Raw genomic sequence first — 18311 nt, forward strand, 5'->3', positions numbered from 1 at the left:
ATAGTCACAACCATATATACCAAAGGATACAATTAAAAAAAATGAACACATATGAAAAGGACAAATCACATTTCAGAACAGGAGGAGGATGCGGGGGGGGGGGGGGGGGAAAGGAAGGAAGGTAAGTGTCTGTGAATTGATGATATTAGAGGTGGGGAGAGTGGGATGAATAGTGACGAATCTGTCGTGAGGTAGGTAAGCTCATGCCACCGTGGGATCCAGGTGGGCCCCAACAAATTGTATGATCTGGGAAGGGTGAACAGATGACTTTTCCCAGTTTATTTGAAGGCCCAACTTTTGAAAGCACTGTATGGTTATTGCAGTCACGTGTGCTGACTGTCCTGAGATGTTGCCTTCAGAAGGCAGTCGTCAAGGGAATATAATTATTCCCATAGAACGAAGACACGTTGTGACCATGGTGAGCACTTTGGAGAAAACTTGAGGAACTGCTGACAGGTCGAAAGGTAGGACCAGATATTGGTAGCGGTCTGGGCTTACTGTGAATCTTAGGAATCTCCTGTGAGCAGGATGTATTAGAACATGAAAATACGTTCCTGGAGGTTGAGGGCAGAAAACAAGTCCCCTTATTGGCATTGCTGGGATGATAGTAGATAAAGTGACCATGTAAAAGTGTTGTGTCTTGATGAATTTGCTCAGATTGTGCAAATCTATAATTTGTCTCCCGCCTCCTGATTTCTTTTGAGTTGGAAAGTAACAGGAATTGAAGCCTCTTCTGCTATGCTGTTGTGGAACCGGTTTTATGGCCCGTAGGTCTAACAGGTCTAACACCTTTTATTGAAGCAGAGGCTTGTGAGAGGGGTTCCTGAAGGGGGACTGGGTAGGAAGGGCGGGTAGGAGGCTTGGAGAGGAAAGGGATGGTGTAACCAGAAAGAATGATGTTGAGCACCCATCTGTCTGAGGTGATGGAGGCCCACTGGTGATAAAACAGGTGGAGACGATTTTGGAAAATGTGCATGGTCGTTATTGGCACTGAAAATAGCAGGGGGTTTTCCAGGCCCTTGACCAAGGCTTCAAATTTGCTTGCTGGCTAATGGAGATTGAGGGGCCGAGCCTGACAATTGTCTTAGTCTCTGAGGCCAAGTTCGGTTCCTGTTGAGATTGTTATCTGACTGCTGATTGAGACAGGTAGGGTAGCGTGGCCTTTGAAAGAGCTGGTATTAGTACTGCCTACGCTGGTTGGCAGGTGTATGTATGCTCAAAGTAGGAAGAGTTGCACGAGAGTCCTTCATGGTGTTAAGGACTTTGCTGGTCTTGGCCTCAAAGAGCTTCTTGTGGTCAAAGGGCAAGTCCTCAACTGTGGACAGTATCTACCGAGGGAAGGTGGCTGGGAAGAACCAGGAGTTTCTGTGCATTACAACTGCAGTGGCCATGGTTCTAGCCGCAGTATCCGCAGCATTAAGTGCTGCCTGGAGGGCAGCATGGGAAACAACCTGCCCCTCAGATACAATGGTAAATTGAGGTCTCTTTACCTCTGGAATATCGTCTGCAAAGTCCACGAGTTTGGAGTAATTGCGGAAAACACACATAGCCAACAGGGCTGAATAGTTTGAGATCCTAAACTGTAAAGTTGCAGAAGTGTAAGCCTTGCAATCACAGGGTACATCTAGACTACAAGCCTCTTTCGAAAGAGAGCATCTAGACTGCAACCACTTCTTTCGAAAAAGCCCTGTTTGCATTCAAGAACGCCTTTTTTCAAAGGAACACTTTTGAAAAAATGCTCTTTTGAAAAAAAAAAGACATTCCTCCTCATAAAATGAGGTATATCACGAAAGAAACACCGTGTTCTTTCAATTCAATTTCGAAAGAACACGGCAGCAATCTAGACACACCCAAAGAGTTTGGCACAATGTGGGCAATCCTGGGATAGATGGTGTTTAAAGCCTAGTGAGCCAGGCATAACAACATTTTTTTTAAAAAACAACTGTTTAAGCAACTAACAACAATAACTGGCTAGTAACTACAAAACTACTAGAGAAACATTGCATAAAGCAGTGAACTCCGGAGTTCTGTTTCAGGCCGAGAGCAGTTGAGAAGGATCTGGAGGGCTGGGACTGTGCGTGTGTGGTATCTGTGCCGTGCATGCGCAGCCCCCATAGGGGCTGCACCAAGACCAAGCGTGGAGCATCCATGGGGACCTCTTGAAGAAGAACATCCTAGTCTAACATAATAAGTATAAAGTATTAAACGGCAATATCATTCAGTATAATTCTACAATAAAAAGCCATATTGAGTGGAAGTGTAAAATAATTTCCCCCCCCAAAAAACGTAAGCTAATAGAAAAAGGTACTCAAAACATTGCTTACTTAGCTGGTGTTACTACCCTTTTAAACTTAGTATGTTTAATACAGCATGCTTCTTATGCTTGCTTGACTGCTCCTCCCCACACTTTGTCTCAGTAGTCATTTACCTTCCCCATTCCTCCCCAGAAGTACAATTAGTATCACCCAACTCTGAAGACAGAGCAGCAGCTGCTGGCCAGGCACGCAACTCTGAAGGCAGCAGCAATGCAGAAGATGGCAATGTGAAAAGTGTTATTTATTATTTATTAAGCATGTTATTTATCAAACTTAGCAACCCATACCACCCTTACTTCTGCACCACCTGGGAGTGAAAGCCAGAGCTCTTTAAAAAAGTAAGACAGCCCATACCTCATGCTTCCCTTGACCATTCCTGTGCCTCCCTTGGAAGTCCCTCCTTCTCCCCCCCAGTTTGAGAAGTGCTGGTTTAATAGATATTTAATAAATATAGAATCATAGAATAGTAGAACTGGAAGGGCCTTTGAGAGGGCATCAAGTCCAGTCCCCTGCCCTCACAGCAGGACCAAGCACCAAATATATATATAAAGCATACATTCCTATCCAGCAACTGGAAGACTTTACAAAGGGATACTCAAAGAAAATATTCTTGCAAGTGATTCGACCAAATTCATTAATTTATACATTTGAATTTTAAATAGCAATGGGTTCTCTCTGGACAGAGCTAAGATACACAATCACTGAAGAAGCCAGGAAAAAGTGAACTAATTCTTACGAATAAGAAGTGCTTGTTCTACTCTAATGTGATATACAAGTCCTCAGGGATACATATGTAATCTTTAGGTTTTAATTTAGGTTGTATATAAAAAAGCAGTGTCCATGATGAAGCACATGCATACCAGAGTACACGCTTATTCTAAAACACACTGCTTTTGGCAGTTGCTGTGCAGTGTCCACAGATAATGTTGAGTTTTTATGTCTCCTGGCACCCACTTCTCTTGCATGACAAAACTTTCCTAGGCAGAAAGCAAATACAACTCTCCATGCTGTGGAGTGAGTAGAGTAAGCACAATAAAAAATAGCTTCTCCCAAATGACTCCTCTAAATCAATGTGTAACCTAACTGGTGAGCACTATAGTTAAGTTTGTGTTAGGACTCACTTTATCCTCTCATTTTTAGCAGCCCATGATTTTCTAGAAAGATTTCCTTTTCTGGCCCAGCCATGTTTGGTATCTTTACAACAATTACGTTTTGAGAGAGAAAATTAAAATGAGCTAGTTTGTGCATACTAATTGTCTCCTGATTTGACTAGATCATGAAAATGTAAGGATATCTGTAATTATTTCTTTAACCTGTGATATGGACTAGCCTTCATTAAAGTCCTTACTAACATAAAAACTAATTCATTCAAGGATATGGAATCTAAATGCATGTCCATTCATTTCTCAGCCTCTGACCAAACCTTTTTAAAATTCTTAACTGGTCACCATGATTTACCTTGTAGATGTGCTTGCCTTCTCTACTGTGGACATGAGCCTTGCGAACGCATCCGTTACTTTGCTGCTTGCATTGGAGGTTTCCAGTTTTGAAGTTGTCAACTCATACAACTCTGGATCCACACCTTACAGTATAAAATAATAATTAGTGATGGAAAAGGTAAATACATCATAACTTGCCATAGACCAAAATGCTAAAGGCTTCATTTTCTGTAAACATCTGAGAAATTTAAAATTTCAATAAAATACTGTAAGAAAACATGACAACTTGTCATTGTTTCCAAACTTCCTCTCACCCCTTTCAGTGCCTTAGAAAAATATACGTACAAGTGGACTTAAATTTAGCATATAAAACTTTTCAGCCTGTGGGCAAACAACATTTTAAAAGTTCAGTTTACCCATCAGTGGTACATCTTAGACTGCTAAGATTTTTATAGGCATAGTATTTTACATGTATTCATTTTAACTCAAAAGGTTTATTAAAAATAATTTAACAAAAGATTTTGGTTGGTACATATCAGCTCAGCTGCCATTTAGAAGTAGAAAAAAAGGCAAAATCAAGTTTTAAAAATAATGAATGTTTCAAGTGATAATAAATCAGTGGGCTTCCAATAAGCTATTATATAGTGTATTGGACAAACTCACTAAAACATGTGATACTATTTAGGTAATAAAAGCTTGGCTTAAAATTGGTGAAAGTGAAGAAGATCAATCATTCTTAATCCTATTTCACTGGACCTACATTACATATTGTAAAGTAGAATAGCATTATATCCAAATCTACTTTCTCCTCCATTGTAGGTATTTATAGAGCATCAATCATTGGAAAAAACTGGAATCTTCAGTCTTAATTTTCCATCTTTTATTAAGCCATGCCCAAGCATTATTTTGACATTGTACCCTGAATGAAGTTTAGATTCTAATAGCAAGCAATTAATAAAAAAAAAAATAAAAAAAAACACACCACACACCACACCACACACTTTCAGTGATCTGGCAAAATCTGGCCGACTGCCAGTTAAATGGTATACCACAGTACAGTCTTCAAAAATAGTAATTATGGAACTTTTTACATGCAATCTTTATTTTTTCAAAAAATCATTGGCAATTGAGACTTACTAAAATGCTTCAGGAACGGAAATGTAAAAATACATTTTTTTCTTCTCATATAATAATTTTAGTCTGAATACTCTCTCAAGTACAGTTTGATGACTTTAAAATATGTCCTGTAGAGTTGCTGAAATCTATGTATACTTTGTCCAGAACTATGAATGCTTATTTTTTAAACTGTAGCATTTTGAGCCTTTAGGGTAAAAATAGTAACTTAATTTAGAATGCAAAGTGCTGTTAATTTTGTATCCATCACTTGTTTTTCCATATGGTAAGGTTTAGACTCAGGAAAAAGTATTTCAAAATACAATGAAAATGAATGTTAAATGACCAAAGGCCAAGCTATACAATGGACTCTGTAGCTAAACAATCTAAAAATATTAACAGTTAAGCTAACTTTAAAGTCGGATATTAACTAATGTGGGGCATTTTTTAGAAACGCTCCACATATACCAAACATCAAAACGTAACCAGTTAAAAACCAGCTATGCCTGTTACTCCTCCAATTACATTTCATAACAGTCATAACTTGGGTGCAAGTGGATGCCTTCAATTGCATCTTGTATCAGCTGCTAGGTCATCATCCCTCAGGATATGACTGACATATCAATCACTTATAAAACTAAACAGTCTTTCGATGTGCTCAATAAATTAAACTGAAGACAAAATAATTGAAACGGTTTAACCCCGTGGTTAAACCAAAGTGTAGAGGGGAACATTTGCCATTGATAATTGTTCATTTGAAGCTAGTCAACATATACTTGCTCTCCAAAGTGAGGTCATAGCCAGATTTACACACAACATGGGAAAGTGTGCCAAGTTTGAGACCTCTATACCAGGCATTTTAAACAGTATCAGATGTTTACAGAACTGAAAAATGATCAAACACACCCAGATCCACTGAATGTTCACTTCAAGTATGAGTAACGACTTACAAAAGCTTTTGAGACCCTCCCCCCCATTAAGATGTAAATCATCAAGCAACATTTTTTAAAAATGTCATCAGAGTTAGCCAGTTGGTATGCAGCTCTCTGACAAATACAAAAGGTTGCAGGTAAAAAGTTATATCATTCAAGAACTAAAAAAATTAATTATTATTGCATTCATTTGCATCAGTACAATTTATGAAGTCACTGTTCAATTTATTGTGCTACTCAGTAGCTCCTACTGAACTATTTGCACAGCGCAATGAAGACAAGTGCTGTATATATAGTATTATAGATGTATAAATGAGAACTATATTCCCCTTTATTCATAAAGTGAATGTTAACAATACATTAAGTTATTTTGGATCCAGATATGAAAAGACCAAGGGGAGTCTAGTATAGGAAATATTTAATCACCAAAAGGTGCCGAAGAAGTCTTTTACTACTGATATACATTATTTTAATTGGCTACTTATCTCAAAAATAAATTCAAAGTGGATTTTTTAATAAACAACTGTATTGTCTATATTCCTTTTAAATAATCAGCGAATGGCCAAGACAAGCACTACAAAACCTTAATGAGATTATTTGAAAACATTATCCAACCAAATTCTACCTAAAGCTCCTAAACAAAGTTAAACACAAAAACACACACAGCTGTAAGCTAGGAAACAAATGACTTTCCCAGAAACAAGTTAGGAAAATACTGCAGACAATGGCGAAATGGCATACCAGGGAAAGTGGTAATACCTGCAGTTGGATGATATATTTGTAAACAAAACACCCAATCAAAATCCAAAAAACAATAATAAAATGCCACCAAAGGATTGCTGTAATTATCACCATAACAGCAAGATAATGAGAATGTACATCATCATTCATCTAGTAAAATATCTACTAAGCACTGGTGAACTCTAATGAAAGGAAAATGAATCGATGGATATAAAATTAGCTAGATAAAAATCTCTCTGAAGGAAATGTGTAAATATCATAGCATGCTCTAAAAGCTTTTCAATTTTGGCTCCCAGCACCTCTATGGCAAACTTCTTAACACATTATTCTAATACCTCTGCACAATGTTTACATTATTTGACTCTTGAAGAGGGGGTTAGAGTGAATTTGAATGCAATTAAGAGTAAAGTTAAAAACCAAACAATTCAGAATGGAGGGAAGTTGTCCCTTAATTTAAGATAAAATACAACAATGCTCATAAAATGAAAAAAAATGCATTTATTGGAATTTCAGTTTAGTTTTCAAACATAAAAACTTAAAATCCTGGATAGGTTTTCACAAAATATTTAAAGCATGTCAAAACCACATTAAAGAAAATGTAACTAGGAAAAAAAATGAATGTAATTGTTTTCACATTTTATTCAAAGTAGAAAGTGATAGGTATTTTTGTCCTTATCAAGAGAAGCATGGCTGAAACTGCTTTTCCTTCATAGTCAAGTGTCTAATGTTTTTCAAACTTTCTGCACCCTAGAAACATAGAAGTGCTTGTTTTTCAACTATGAATATTATTAAAATACTTATCTTTTATCATGGCATTAGTATTGTCATACAAAGAACAAAATTATAATGTTTGGATAGCCATGTTAGCTATGTTCACTGTCTCAGTATTTAAATATATAGTTCACACATTCAGCAAGTTCCTATATATACACAGACCTATATTAAATTTCAATAAGCAAATGCATTGTAATTGTCTTTTGTTTGAAAGGAAGACTTCTAATCTTTCCATAATAATATATTTTGTTCTAATAGCTTAATTATGAATTATTCTGAAAAGTTTTCAAAATTTCTCATTTGAAACAAAGAGTGGAAAACTTTTACAGGTTTGATGTTTAAGAATTTAAGAGCTGACAATACCTTTTAAATAATTAGCAGAAATGTCAGAAAATAACAGATTTTTAAAAAAATATACTAGAAGGACACTGTAGAGATATACAACGTAAAAGATCCTTGTTTATAGGAAAGTCAAGTGATGTGTTCATGCTTTTAGTAAATTGTCATAAGACTGTATTTGTGGTTTTAACACTCTGCTGACCTGGCATTGTGGTCGTGCTGCTAGAGCTACTGTCATCCACGGGCCCAAAGAAATCAAGGTTCAGAAGAGTGGAACCTCCACTAGCTTGAAATTCAGTGACCGTGTTGGTAGGCAGCCATATAGAAGGTAAGCCAAGGGAGGGGTTTATGTGTAAAAAGGGGTAAGACACACACTTGAACATGCAAGTTATAATTAGTACTCATTACACAATTTAAAAATTGACATGAAAACAACGCTTACAGTATTAGTTTGTAATTTCTAAAGATGTTAACAACTTAATTCAATGTACATTTTCTTATGTACAATGCAGCAAATAATTAAACACTAGTAAAGTCATAAGTAGAAAGAAAGAAAGAAAAGATTTCAATCTAAAAATGCAGTGGAACCAGTAAGAGAGATCTGCCCAATTAAAGGGAAACAATTCTTAGGCCAATTTGTAGTCGGAGTAGAGTGGTATTAAACATCAAAAAAACCAAACCATTCTTCTAGCATGACGATGTAACCAACACTCCAATTAAAACACAGAACTGGAAACTGGACAAGTTGTATTAGCTAGGTTAGATTATTAACTGTCAATATCAGCTTAAAACAATGTGAATATATCATAATGAATGACATGATTGCATCCAGCTTCTCAGTGATAAGTTATACTGTTCCCCTTTAATTCTGGGACAGAAATCAAACAGGATACATTTTTAAGAAGTTGCTTGTTAAAAGAAAGAAGGATGATTTGACGGAAGTAATAAGACACCGGACAACAGCAAAACGGCCCATCCAGGCTTTCCTTCATCACCATGGTACTGATATCCAAGCTGTTACTTTCCACAGAACATGATAACAATACTACTAGATAGCACTGGTGCAGTAGCAGATGTAATTTATTTTAGCTAGGTTTTTTTTTTGCGCAACTCATGCATTTATGGAGGTAACTGCTGCTAGCAGAAAGCTCATGGTTTTTTTTTTTTACAGGTTTCAAAACTGCCACCTAACAAGTTTTATAAAATTTCTGACTTCTTTCTCCTCAAGTTTACAATTAAGACACATAGTAGTGTGACAACTCACTTCCCCATTAAAAAAATTGTATAAAATTCTTTTCTGTATACACAACTGTTTGTTAATATATGTAGCTACCTCTTTAATACACTGAACATATTGAGATTCTGAGCGTTAAGCAAGTGATTATGTATTAAAGTTACACATTTCTCATCTTAATGTATAAAATACTTCTAATCTGAAAACTTCCAGTTCAAGAATTTTCTCTTTTGCAAACAGTTTTTGGTTCAACAATTGTGCTTTGAAGTAGCCATTATACACTTAATTTTGCCATTCATACTCTAAACAGATAAATGTGGATTGGCAAAAACACATGTTTTAAAGTAAAACATGTCAATCTAAAATCATGAACTATTCAGATCTTCATTATGATCTGAAAATATATGATGAGATGTTAATCTTGCTGCTTGCGGTGTGTTCAGCATAAATCCAGGAAAATAAAATCTTAACTAGTTCTTAGTGTTTTAACCTTACAGATTGCTTTATTTGTGGCAGATCTAACCAGAAAGAAAGCCTGAATTTCCAAAGTTAAGTGTAAGAAATAATATATATATTAAAAAAAAAAAATCAGCAGAGAGATGTTTGTCTGAACTTTGTAGCTTTCTTAACTCTAGCTCTGGTGCTAGAGGCTCTACGGAGAGACGTACCATCTAAAGGGTTAGTAAGGCCACTGCTACTCCAGTCAAACTGGACAGGTGGTAGAGATTCCTAGAGTTGAAAAGTCAGAAATCAGATTTTACAGTCAGTTCAGGTTATAACAATGTAAAATGTTTCATACACAAGATTCTTTTTGCACCTAAATAGTAAGGGGACAATTGAACACAAGACAAGTATTTTAACTCTCAGATGTTGTGTAATTTGCAGTTCACTTATAAAAATATCTGAAATCTACCTCAAAGTCTAGTTAAATTATGAATCAAACAGACCAGACACTCTCCCTACCCCCAATAGGTTTTTGTTAATTTAACAGAATTCTGGTGACAAAACCAAACACATTATAATAGAGTTAAAATTTATGAAATTGCTATCCCAAATGGACACAGTGCAGGATTTGTGCACAAAAAGTTGTGAACAGAGTTTGGCTTAGGAGAGTCTTTATTTTAAATAAGATAGTGATATGAAGAATATGTTCTGCACTGCTGTATGCTTTGGCACAATTATATCAAAAAATGAAATTTACTCACTGCGAAGGAACCCTTTCTAGGGAGAAGTCACCCCCTTCCCCCCGCACACCCGGCGAGCATACTACATTCTGAAAAGACTGCCTACAGCGTACCCATGATTCATTATCCTAACCAATAAAGGTGAAGTTAAATCCCAAAGGTTCTGTCCATTGACAAAGAGATGGGGTGCCAACATTTACACATGCACAAAATATAGGGTGCAAGACTCAAAATGGAAACTGAGTCTCCACTCTCCTCCTGGGAGAGTATCCTTGGCTTTCCACTTCCTTTCGTTCAATCCTTCTGTATACCTAAGTTACCCAAGAGGCAGAGATCACAATTAAGGTAAGGGGAGAGCTTCCTACTAAATAGTTACTATTCTGAGAACATTCTGAGGACATCCACAGAAGCAGTTATAGGCAGGCCTTGCTTGTTACATTTATGTTCCTGGTAAAATTAGCTTTCAGAAACAATGGGAAGGAACTGTCTTGAACTATGTATGTTTGACATGTTGTATTTTGTTTCCTTAGACTTGGATCAGGAGAAACAGTTGTAAATTTCAATATGGAATGTCTTACTGGAGTTAAAATGTATTAGCTGGTTCTTAAACTTTAAGACCCTTCTAATATTTCAGTCAGAAAAGGGCTCTTGTTTTAATCAATGATTCATTCCCTCCTTTGAAAGTTGAAATGTAATGTTGAAAAATTATGCAATTTCACAAAATAGAGCAGTGGTCACCAACCAGTTGATTGTGACCAACTGGTAAATCCTGGGGAGTCTCCTACTTGATTGTGATCTGCATTCGGCAGTCTCTCTGCCTGTCCCAGTACCATGCTACTAGCCTGTTCGCAGGAACTGCCATCATGGCCTAGTGTGTGTGGAGGGAGGTGGCGTTGGGTCTGCAAGCACCACCCTTTATATTGGCTGGAAACTGTGGCCAATGGGGGCTGATGGGAGCTGACAGAGAGGGGTAATGTGTCCCCAGACCCCAGTCCTGGGAGCTACTGGGGTGCACTGGCCCCTTCTGGGAGCAGCATGAGAGCCCTGCGCAGATACATTTGTCTGACCCTGGACAGACATTGGCATCTACTGATCTGCAGGGCTCTGCTCCCAGGAGACGCTGAGGTCAATGGAGAGGAGCATGGTACTGCCACACCCAGGAGCCAATGCCCCAAGTTGGCAGCTCCTTATCTCTCCCAGACCCGTCACCAGCAAGGCTGAATGACCTGAGACAGGAGATGTGGTGGATGGTCACACAACTGAGAAGCTGTTAGTGTGGGACACTGGCTCCTGGGAGTGGTGGCACTGCTCTTCTCTCCATTAGCCACAGAGGCTCCTAGGAGCCAAGTCTTGTGAATGAGGGATACTAATATTGATCCCTGGGTAGGCTGTGCAGTGCTCTAGTGTTGGGTCAGGGCCAGAAGGGCACCTGCCTTGGCCTCGCTGCGCCGCCGACTTAGAGCCATCATTGGTAAATGCCACCCTATGGGAGCCTGCACCACAACTCCCAGCCCCTCCTAAAGCCAGCACTCTCTCTTGCATGTCTGCCCTCAGCCCTCTACCAGAGCCAGAACTGAATACTCCCTCCTGCATCCTAAACACCTTCCTCAGCCTGACACCCTCTCCCAAAACCAGCACTCCACACACCCACCCTAAGCTTCCTCCCAAAGCCAGCACCCAAAACCCTACTCCAATCCGGACCTCCGTTCCAGAGCCAGTACACATACCCTTTCCTGCACTCCAAGCACCAGCCCTGAGCCAGCATGGATACCCCTTTCTTCATCTCAATCCCCTTCTCAAAACCCAACCCCCTCCTGTAGTCTAGTAAAAACAAGTGAGAGTGGGGGAGAGCAAGCGATGGAGAGTGAGAGTGATGGAGTGAGGAATTAAGGGTGGGGCAGGACCTTGGGGGAGGGGCAGAGTAGATCTTGGGTTGCCTTTAAATTCCCAAAGTAATCTTGAGCAGTTGGGGACCACGGAAGTGAAAGGTCAGAAGTTTGAGCCAGGTGAATACAATAAAAAGGTAAATTTTAAGAAGCCTGCAGTTTCTTGAAAATTATTATTGGAAAACAAACGATAAGACACGGATGGCAGTTCTGTATTTACTTATGCAAAAAGTTTTATCTGAGGAAATCTTTCTTCCTAACGCCTTTGCAGTGTTTCCAGTACTGATAAGTATGCTTTAAACAGTCCCTTATAACTTGGTGTCTAAGGATTTAACCACAACCAATTTTTATTCACTCTTAGGAGAGAAAATACTAGCACTCAAAATTAGTGGCAAAAAAAATTGGTGCCAATGCAGCTGGTAGTTATGTAGCCATGCCCAGTATGCTATGAGCCTTGTTATATCAAAAATGCATTAGAGTTGAAAGTAGTTTTATAGAGACAGGGAACTACTGGTAGGCTAATAAGTACTGAGAGACAACATATTCTTTTTTCCACTGAGAGAAATATGCTCAAATCCAGGCTTTTATCACAAGTGAAAACATGGATTAATGGTTTCCAATCAATCCCCAGTTAGTCACCCTGGGAACAGTTTGGAAGTTTCTATTAAAGTATTTAGATAGAGGTTTTATTAGGAGAACTATCAGAGCTGTATGGGTAAGATTATACCATTACCTACCTGGACTGAGCATTTCTCACTTTTATGAGCACTGAATTTACTTTCAAATGTTAGCAAAAAAGTCAGAAAGTATTAGGTTGACCCTACTTGCAAAAATTGGCTCCAACACAGCCTGTCCTGCTTTTGGGGGCAAAGAAATTATTCTGCTGGTTCCACTAGTTACTAAGCAGAAAGCGGTCAAAAAATGTATAAATCTGTAGATAAATGTTGTAACATCTGCAAAGTGTCATGAAAGATTAAATGTCTCCGAGATAGCTGCTTTAAAAAAAAAAAAAAAAAATCAAAGGAAGGGCGGGAGACAAAAGCTTCAGATGCAGTTAAAATGAATAGAAATAATTTCCTGGTGCTCTTGGCTTAGGCTCTCAGATGACTTTATCAACACTGACAATTCAAGGCTCTGTACATGTATGCCAGATTATTAAAAGTAACAGGAATGTGTATCAGATGTGTAGAGCCCTACAAATCCGTGGATACCTACTTTATACCCATGGCTCATTTTGCAGTTACAGATTAGGGAGGTAAGCGACTAGTCACTGCCCCCTGGCCCTTGCTGCCTCTATCAGAGAGAAGCAGCAAGGGGGAAGAAGCAGGAGACGGTGGTGAGGGGAACCAGAGGAGGCAGAGGCATATTGGGGGGGATCAGGCACGAGCCAGGAATCAGCTGATTCCCGCCTCGCACCCAGTCCCCCCCACTACACTTCTGCCTTTTAAATGTATTAAGAGTCATTAGGCTCTTAATACATTTAAAAGGCAGAGCTGCAGTGGGGTTAGCTCCCGGGGCTGGGAGCTAACCCTGCTGCGGCTCTACAGTTTCCCCCCTTATCGACTAATCAAGTAGTCGATGGAAATTCCATCCCTAATACGGATACATATTTTGTATCCATGCAGGGCTCTACAGATGTGAGCATTTAATCTCTGCCAGCCTTATAGGCAGAAAATCCTTTGGAAGTCCTGGTGTTTACAACCATTTTCCTAGCAGTATGTTTCTATTCTAATGAGAAGCGCCCAACAAAAAATCTGAGAAATCTGATTATAGGCATAGCATTTTTTCCCCCCAGCCTAGGGCTGTAGGTTGTGGTTTAAAAATAGTGAATTGTTGAAACTATCGGGAAGTTATCCTTAGATGTGCTAAGGAAGTGAGGAAGATAGAATCGAAAAACCGTGTAGTTTTATTGTGCAATATTTAGTTTTCTGGTATAATAATATGAACTGCTTTTCAATTTCCTTCTAAAACAAATATTGTTTACTGCTGTTTCACTGTGTGGGAGCTTTTTTAAATTAAAAGAGACTGTTAGAGATTTAAACATTTGTCTCCATACAAACAGAGCACTTAAGAGATTAAGTTTGAACAAAAAGAACTGTTTGCTGTCTTAGAGTTGCAAAACATGCTGGCAATACAAATATACTGGCAACTTTTAAATGGTGCCACAAATACAGCCCTGTAAACACGACTTTCTGAAAACTGGAAGACTTGCTGTATAACGGTACACAATTCATACATTAGATTAGGGATGTGAACGAGTCGTTGACTAGTCGATTAACTGGTAAGCCTAGGTTTATTAGTTACTCTAGTTCAGTGTTTCTCAACCTTTTTTATAAAGTACCCTTTTTAAAAAAAATGTTAAGTACCCCCAGCCTCTCCCCCCTCCACTCTAACCCAATATACCCACCCTTCCCCCAGAGCCAGGCACCCAGCACCGGAAGTATGGTAACTCTACCTACTCCTGCCGCCCGCCCCTGCCTCTGCAGCTTGTCTGTAGGGAACAAGTGGCCCACCAGCACCAGGCTCTCCGCGTGGGGCTGTGAGCTCCCACCTCAGCCCTGGCGCCCCCGACCCCCCTCACTACGCCACTGATGCGTGTGTGTGTGTGTGGGTGTCCTCTGGAACAAAGCTTATTGTTCTGCTTCACCGCCTTTTAACTCCTCGGGGAAGGAGCAATGGGGATGCATTGTACTGAGCTGCTGGCGGGGGTGGGGGTAATGTGCATCACTAGGTTCAGCCGACCTCCCCGCTGGAGCACCCGGGGGATGCTGTCAGAGAGGAAATGAACTAGGAGAAGTGGCTGTGGAAGTGATTTTTTTTCCTCCCCGCTCAAACCCACCCTCCAACTTAGAACAGCCCTGGGTCTCACTGGAGCGACTGCCACTACAGCCACATGCTTTTCCCGACAGACGCTGGGGTCAGGGCCAGCCCAAGCCATTCGTGCGCCCCAGGCCTGCGGCATGGCCCCTGGGAGTGAGACGCACGCGCGGCTCTGCCTCCGGGCGCCCAGAGCCCCCCATCCCCGGCGCATGTGTGGCCCCGCCCCTGGGCACCCGGTGCCGCCCCTGCCTGGCCAGGGCGCCCAGGGTGGCAGCCCGGTTGGCCCGTACTTTGGGCCGGCTCTGGCTGGGGCGCATACGCAGAGTGGCTATTAATGTCCAGGCACACAGCTCCCAACATTCAATTGACAGGCATGTGTCGCCGCCCCCTCCCCAATCCCTTTTGCAGGGTAAAATCCTGGACATTTTTTGCCAAATTACACTTGAGTTGATGCACCCCCCCCCAGACTTCTCCCACGTACCTCTAAAGGGTATGAGTACCACTGATTGAGAAACACTGATCTAGTTGACTACTCGCATTCCCCCCCTCCTTGCTGCCTCTGTTTCAGAGGCAGCAAGGGTGATGGTAGGGGGCTCCCCAGGAGTGGGGTTGGAATGCATTGGCCCTTTCCCCGGAAACAATACAATAGTTGACTAACGGCTAAAAATTAATGTGGTTAGTCATCTGTTCAATTAACTTATAGCTAACATCCCTATATTAGATCATAAATAAAAATATTCACTGGAAAAATTACTATGCAAGAGTTCTTATTTTGTTTTTAAAATTCTGCATTCCTTTCTAGAATACAATTTCACAGTTACCTTATTGTACTTTAATGGAATTTAATTTATTAAGCACCCTGCTTACTCAAAGAAATTTCTTACCTGAAATTCTTGTTCTCAAATCCCATTCTTGGATCATTCACATGTACATTACTGAAGGGGGTTCCGTAGCTCTCTTTTGCCAGTTGCCAATAGTAGGGAAAAATGCATCTGTCATAACTAGCAGTTCCAATGGCCCCTCATGCAATTTACATGACCTTTTAAAAGCTCATGTCATTGAGTTTAATCCGACTGGAATGCCAGCAAATAGCTAAAGGTATAAAATATATTCTCTCACTGCTTCTTACTTCCAACTCAATGAGGAAGAGGTGTGTGTGTGGATCTATGTGAAACACTTTCAGAAAATAATACCTTTATTTTTTCTTTAAGAGGAAGTCAAGGGGAAGAGAAGAGAGGGGGGAACTGAGGTGTTTAGTTTTGCCATAGTCTTGAGAACAAAACTAAACGGGGGATGAACTGATCACTGAAACAAGAGTCTAATCTGGCCATTCTAAGACTATTGACTTTGATGGTGCTGAAGACAAAGACACAGGTAACTAGAAAGAAGCATAACAGATGCTTGACTTGGAGCACACATGCTACTCACTATTCTGAATGGAATCAACAGAAAAAAACACATTCACCACTAAGACATGATAGCTGTAACTGTGTTATTTCCAAGTCAACATGGTAGAACAAGGAGATTAAAAAGATCACCCAGTGACTTGAGTAAGGACCAGAACAACTGGAAATAGAATCATAGATTTTTTTTTTTAATCATAAGTGATAGCCCTCATTCACAAATCAAAGGAGCTGAGTGCTATTTACTTGGCCTGAACTCTGAGGGAGTTTGGATTGAACCTCATTCTTTGAATCTGTGCTGAGAATCACTGACGTGACATGCTCATGATTTAGATGTCTCAGTATGTCCCATGAACTCAGATGCCCCAGAATGTTCCAGTGACAGTCTTTGTGCAGATGTTGGACAGAGTCACATGTGTCAGTAATGGACATTTTCTGACTACACCCAGGGTATTTCTCTAAATTACCAGGTTACTTCCTATGTATTCTGTAAGGTAAAATAAAGGAAAGGGAGAAAGAAAAAACAGTACAAGCACTAGTTTAAAACTATACTTTAGAAAGCTTAAGAAATCTCTGACACTCAGGTAAAGAGTCTCTATATAGAAAATCTGGAAATAAAAAGGGCTCTAAGGATAGGGAAGTACAAGAAACCCAGAGGAACTTTGAATGAAAAACATTAGCCAGAAGAGGGCCAGCTGTTACGGTACACTTCATAATCACAGCAGCAGCTCATTCATTCACTGTCAGTTGTTAGAAAACTGAACCATTGGAGGCTTTAGAGGTCATCACAGCTCTTAGCAGATGCAGGTCTTCTCCATTAGTGGCTTGCTGACAGACAGCTATAGGACTCCTTCCATACACACAAGGGGTGGATCCAAAAATGGGATGTATTGTGATGTGGAGGAAACTCCTTTATATGTTCAGATTCCTTTGGCCCTAGAACCCAGAACTGTAATATTAATAAACTAGATCTGGCACCTTGCTTTCCAGTTTTTTACCTGGAATTGATCAGATGTACATGTGTTCATCTCTGGTGATACAGGGGTAGTCTGTCCTATTGAAGCTATTTTTTCTGCAGCAGATATTGGTTTCAGAGGTTCCTTGGTAGGCTCTAACATACCCTAAAAAAAGTAAGAGTCATATGTACAGATACACTAAGAATTATACAGACAATGAAAGATGGAAAATATGGTACTAAATAGTAATAATCTGAAGTAGGTGTCTCCCAAATGTTATTTCTGAGAGTAATTTTCATAATCAATGTTTAAGATCCCATCTGGTTCTATTTACTGGATCATAGGAAACATTTTACAGTAAATTGAAACCCAAACCCTTTAACCGACTCATTATTTTCAGTAATATTACACAAATTAGAAGATACGAATCCCTGATCATATGACATTTTTTCTCCCTGCTGTAAGTTGACTATCACAAGGATCAATGGGCCCAGGATAAAGGAAAATAGTAATATTTAGTCCATTTTACCATTCAAGACAAATTGGTTATTTAAAAGAACTGCGTAATTCTATAGCAGGATTTTGTTTCCAATGCCTTATTTTCCATGTGATTTGCTATTACTACTGCCAAGGATGCAAATCCATTAAAAAAATCTCAGAAGTCAGTGAGAGAAAGCTTTTCATTCAAAATAAAGTGCTCAAGGCATAGGAGAACTACCTGAGTGGGTTATGAACTCTCAAGGGCTTTTGGTCAGATATGAGAAAAAGTCACAGCATAATTTGCTTTTAGGCATACAAAAGACTTCTGTTCACACAGTCCCATGTCCAAACCATAGGTTCATTCCAAATATAGTTAAAATGTGTAAATTAGCCACCAAAATTAGCTGGTTCAATGATCAAGAGGTTCTACCACATAAGGAAATTAATGTTCAGGACACAAACTCACAGGACTTGAAGAGAAACTAGATTTCATCTCAGACCGGAGGAAACATATGAAGATGTGTGGTAAAAGGAGGTGGAAAGTCATTTTGATTAAAGGCCATCTGCATACTGTTTATATTTAGCAATTAACTCATTTGTGGGCACACATGTGCATGAATATTATATAAAAATAAAATTTAGGAGAGTGACTTCTATGACATTCTTTTCAATATGTATTTTGTAGATTTCTGTGA

At 39.5% G+C, this 18311-nt stretch overlaps 1 protein-coding gene across 7 annotated transcripts in view; it reads right to left on the minus strand.

Annotated features, from left to right (window-relative positions):
- The window catches only part of AFTPH (aftiphilin), a 72050-nt gene that overhangs the window by 9816 nt on the left and 43923 nt on the right, over window positions 1-18311 (minus strand). For 5 of the 7 annotated variants that reach the window (XM_075925579.1, XM_075925581.1, XM_075925578.1 and 2 more), the window contains 4 exons: window positions 17179-17301; window positions 9556-9616; window positions 7856-7939; window positions 3774-3897 (listed from right to left, as the gene is read on the minus strand). In XM_075925579.1, coding sequence (XP_075781694.1) covers window positions 3774-3897; window positions 7856-7939; window positions 9556-9616; window positions 17179-17301 — 392 coding nt within the window. The remainder of the gene's footprint in view (window positions 1-3773; window positions 3898-7855; window positions 7940-9555; window positions 9617-17178; window positions 17302-18311) is intronic. The other 2 variants (XM_075925583.1, XR_012903025.1) reach the window with 2 other exon arrangements.

Source organism: Pelodiscus sinensis, chromosome 3 (assembly GCF_049634645.1).
Source record: "Pelodiscus sinensis isolate JC-2024 chromosome 3, ASM4963464v1, whole genome shotgun sequence".
Classification (NCBI taxonomy): Eukaryota; Metazoa; Chordata; order Testudines; family Trionychidae; genus Pelodiscus; species Pelodiscus sinensis.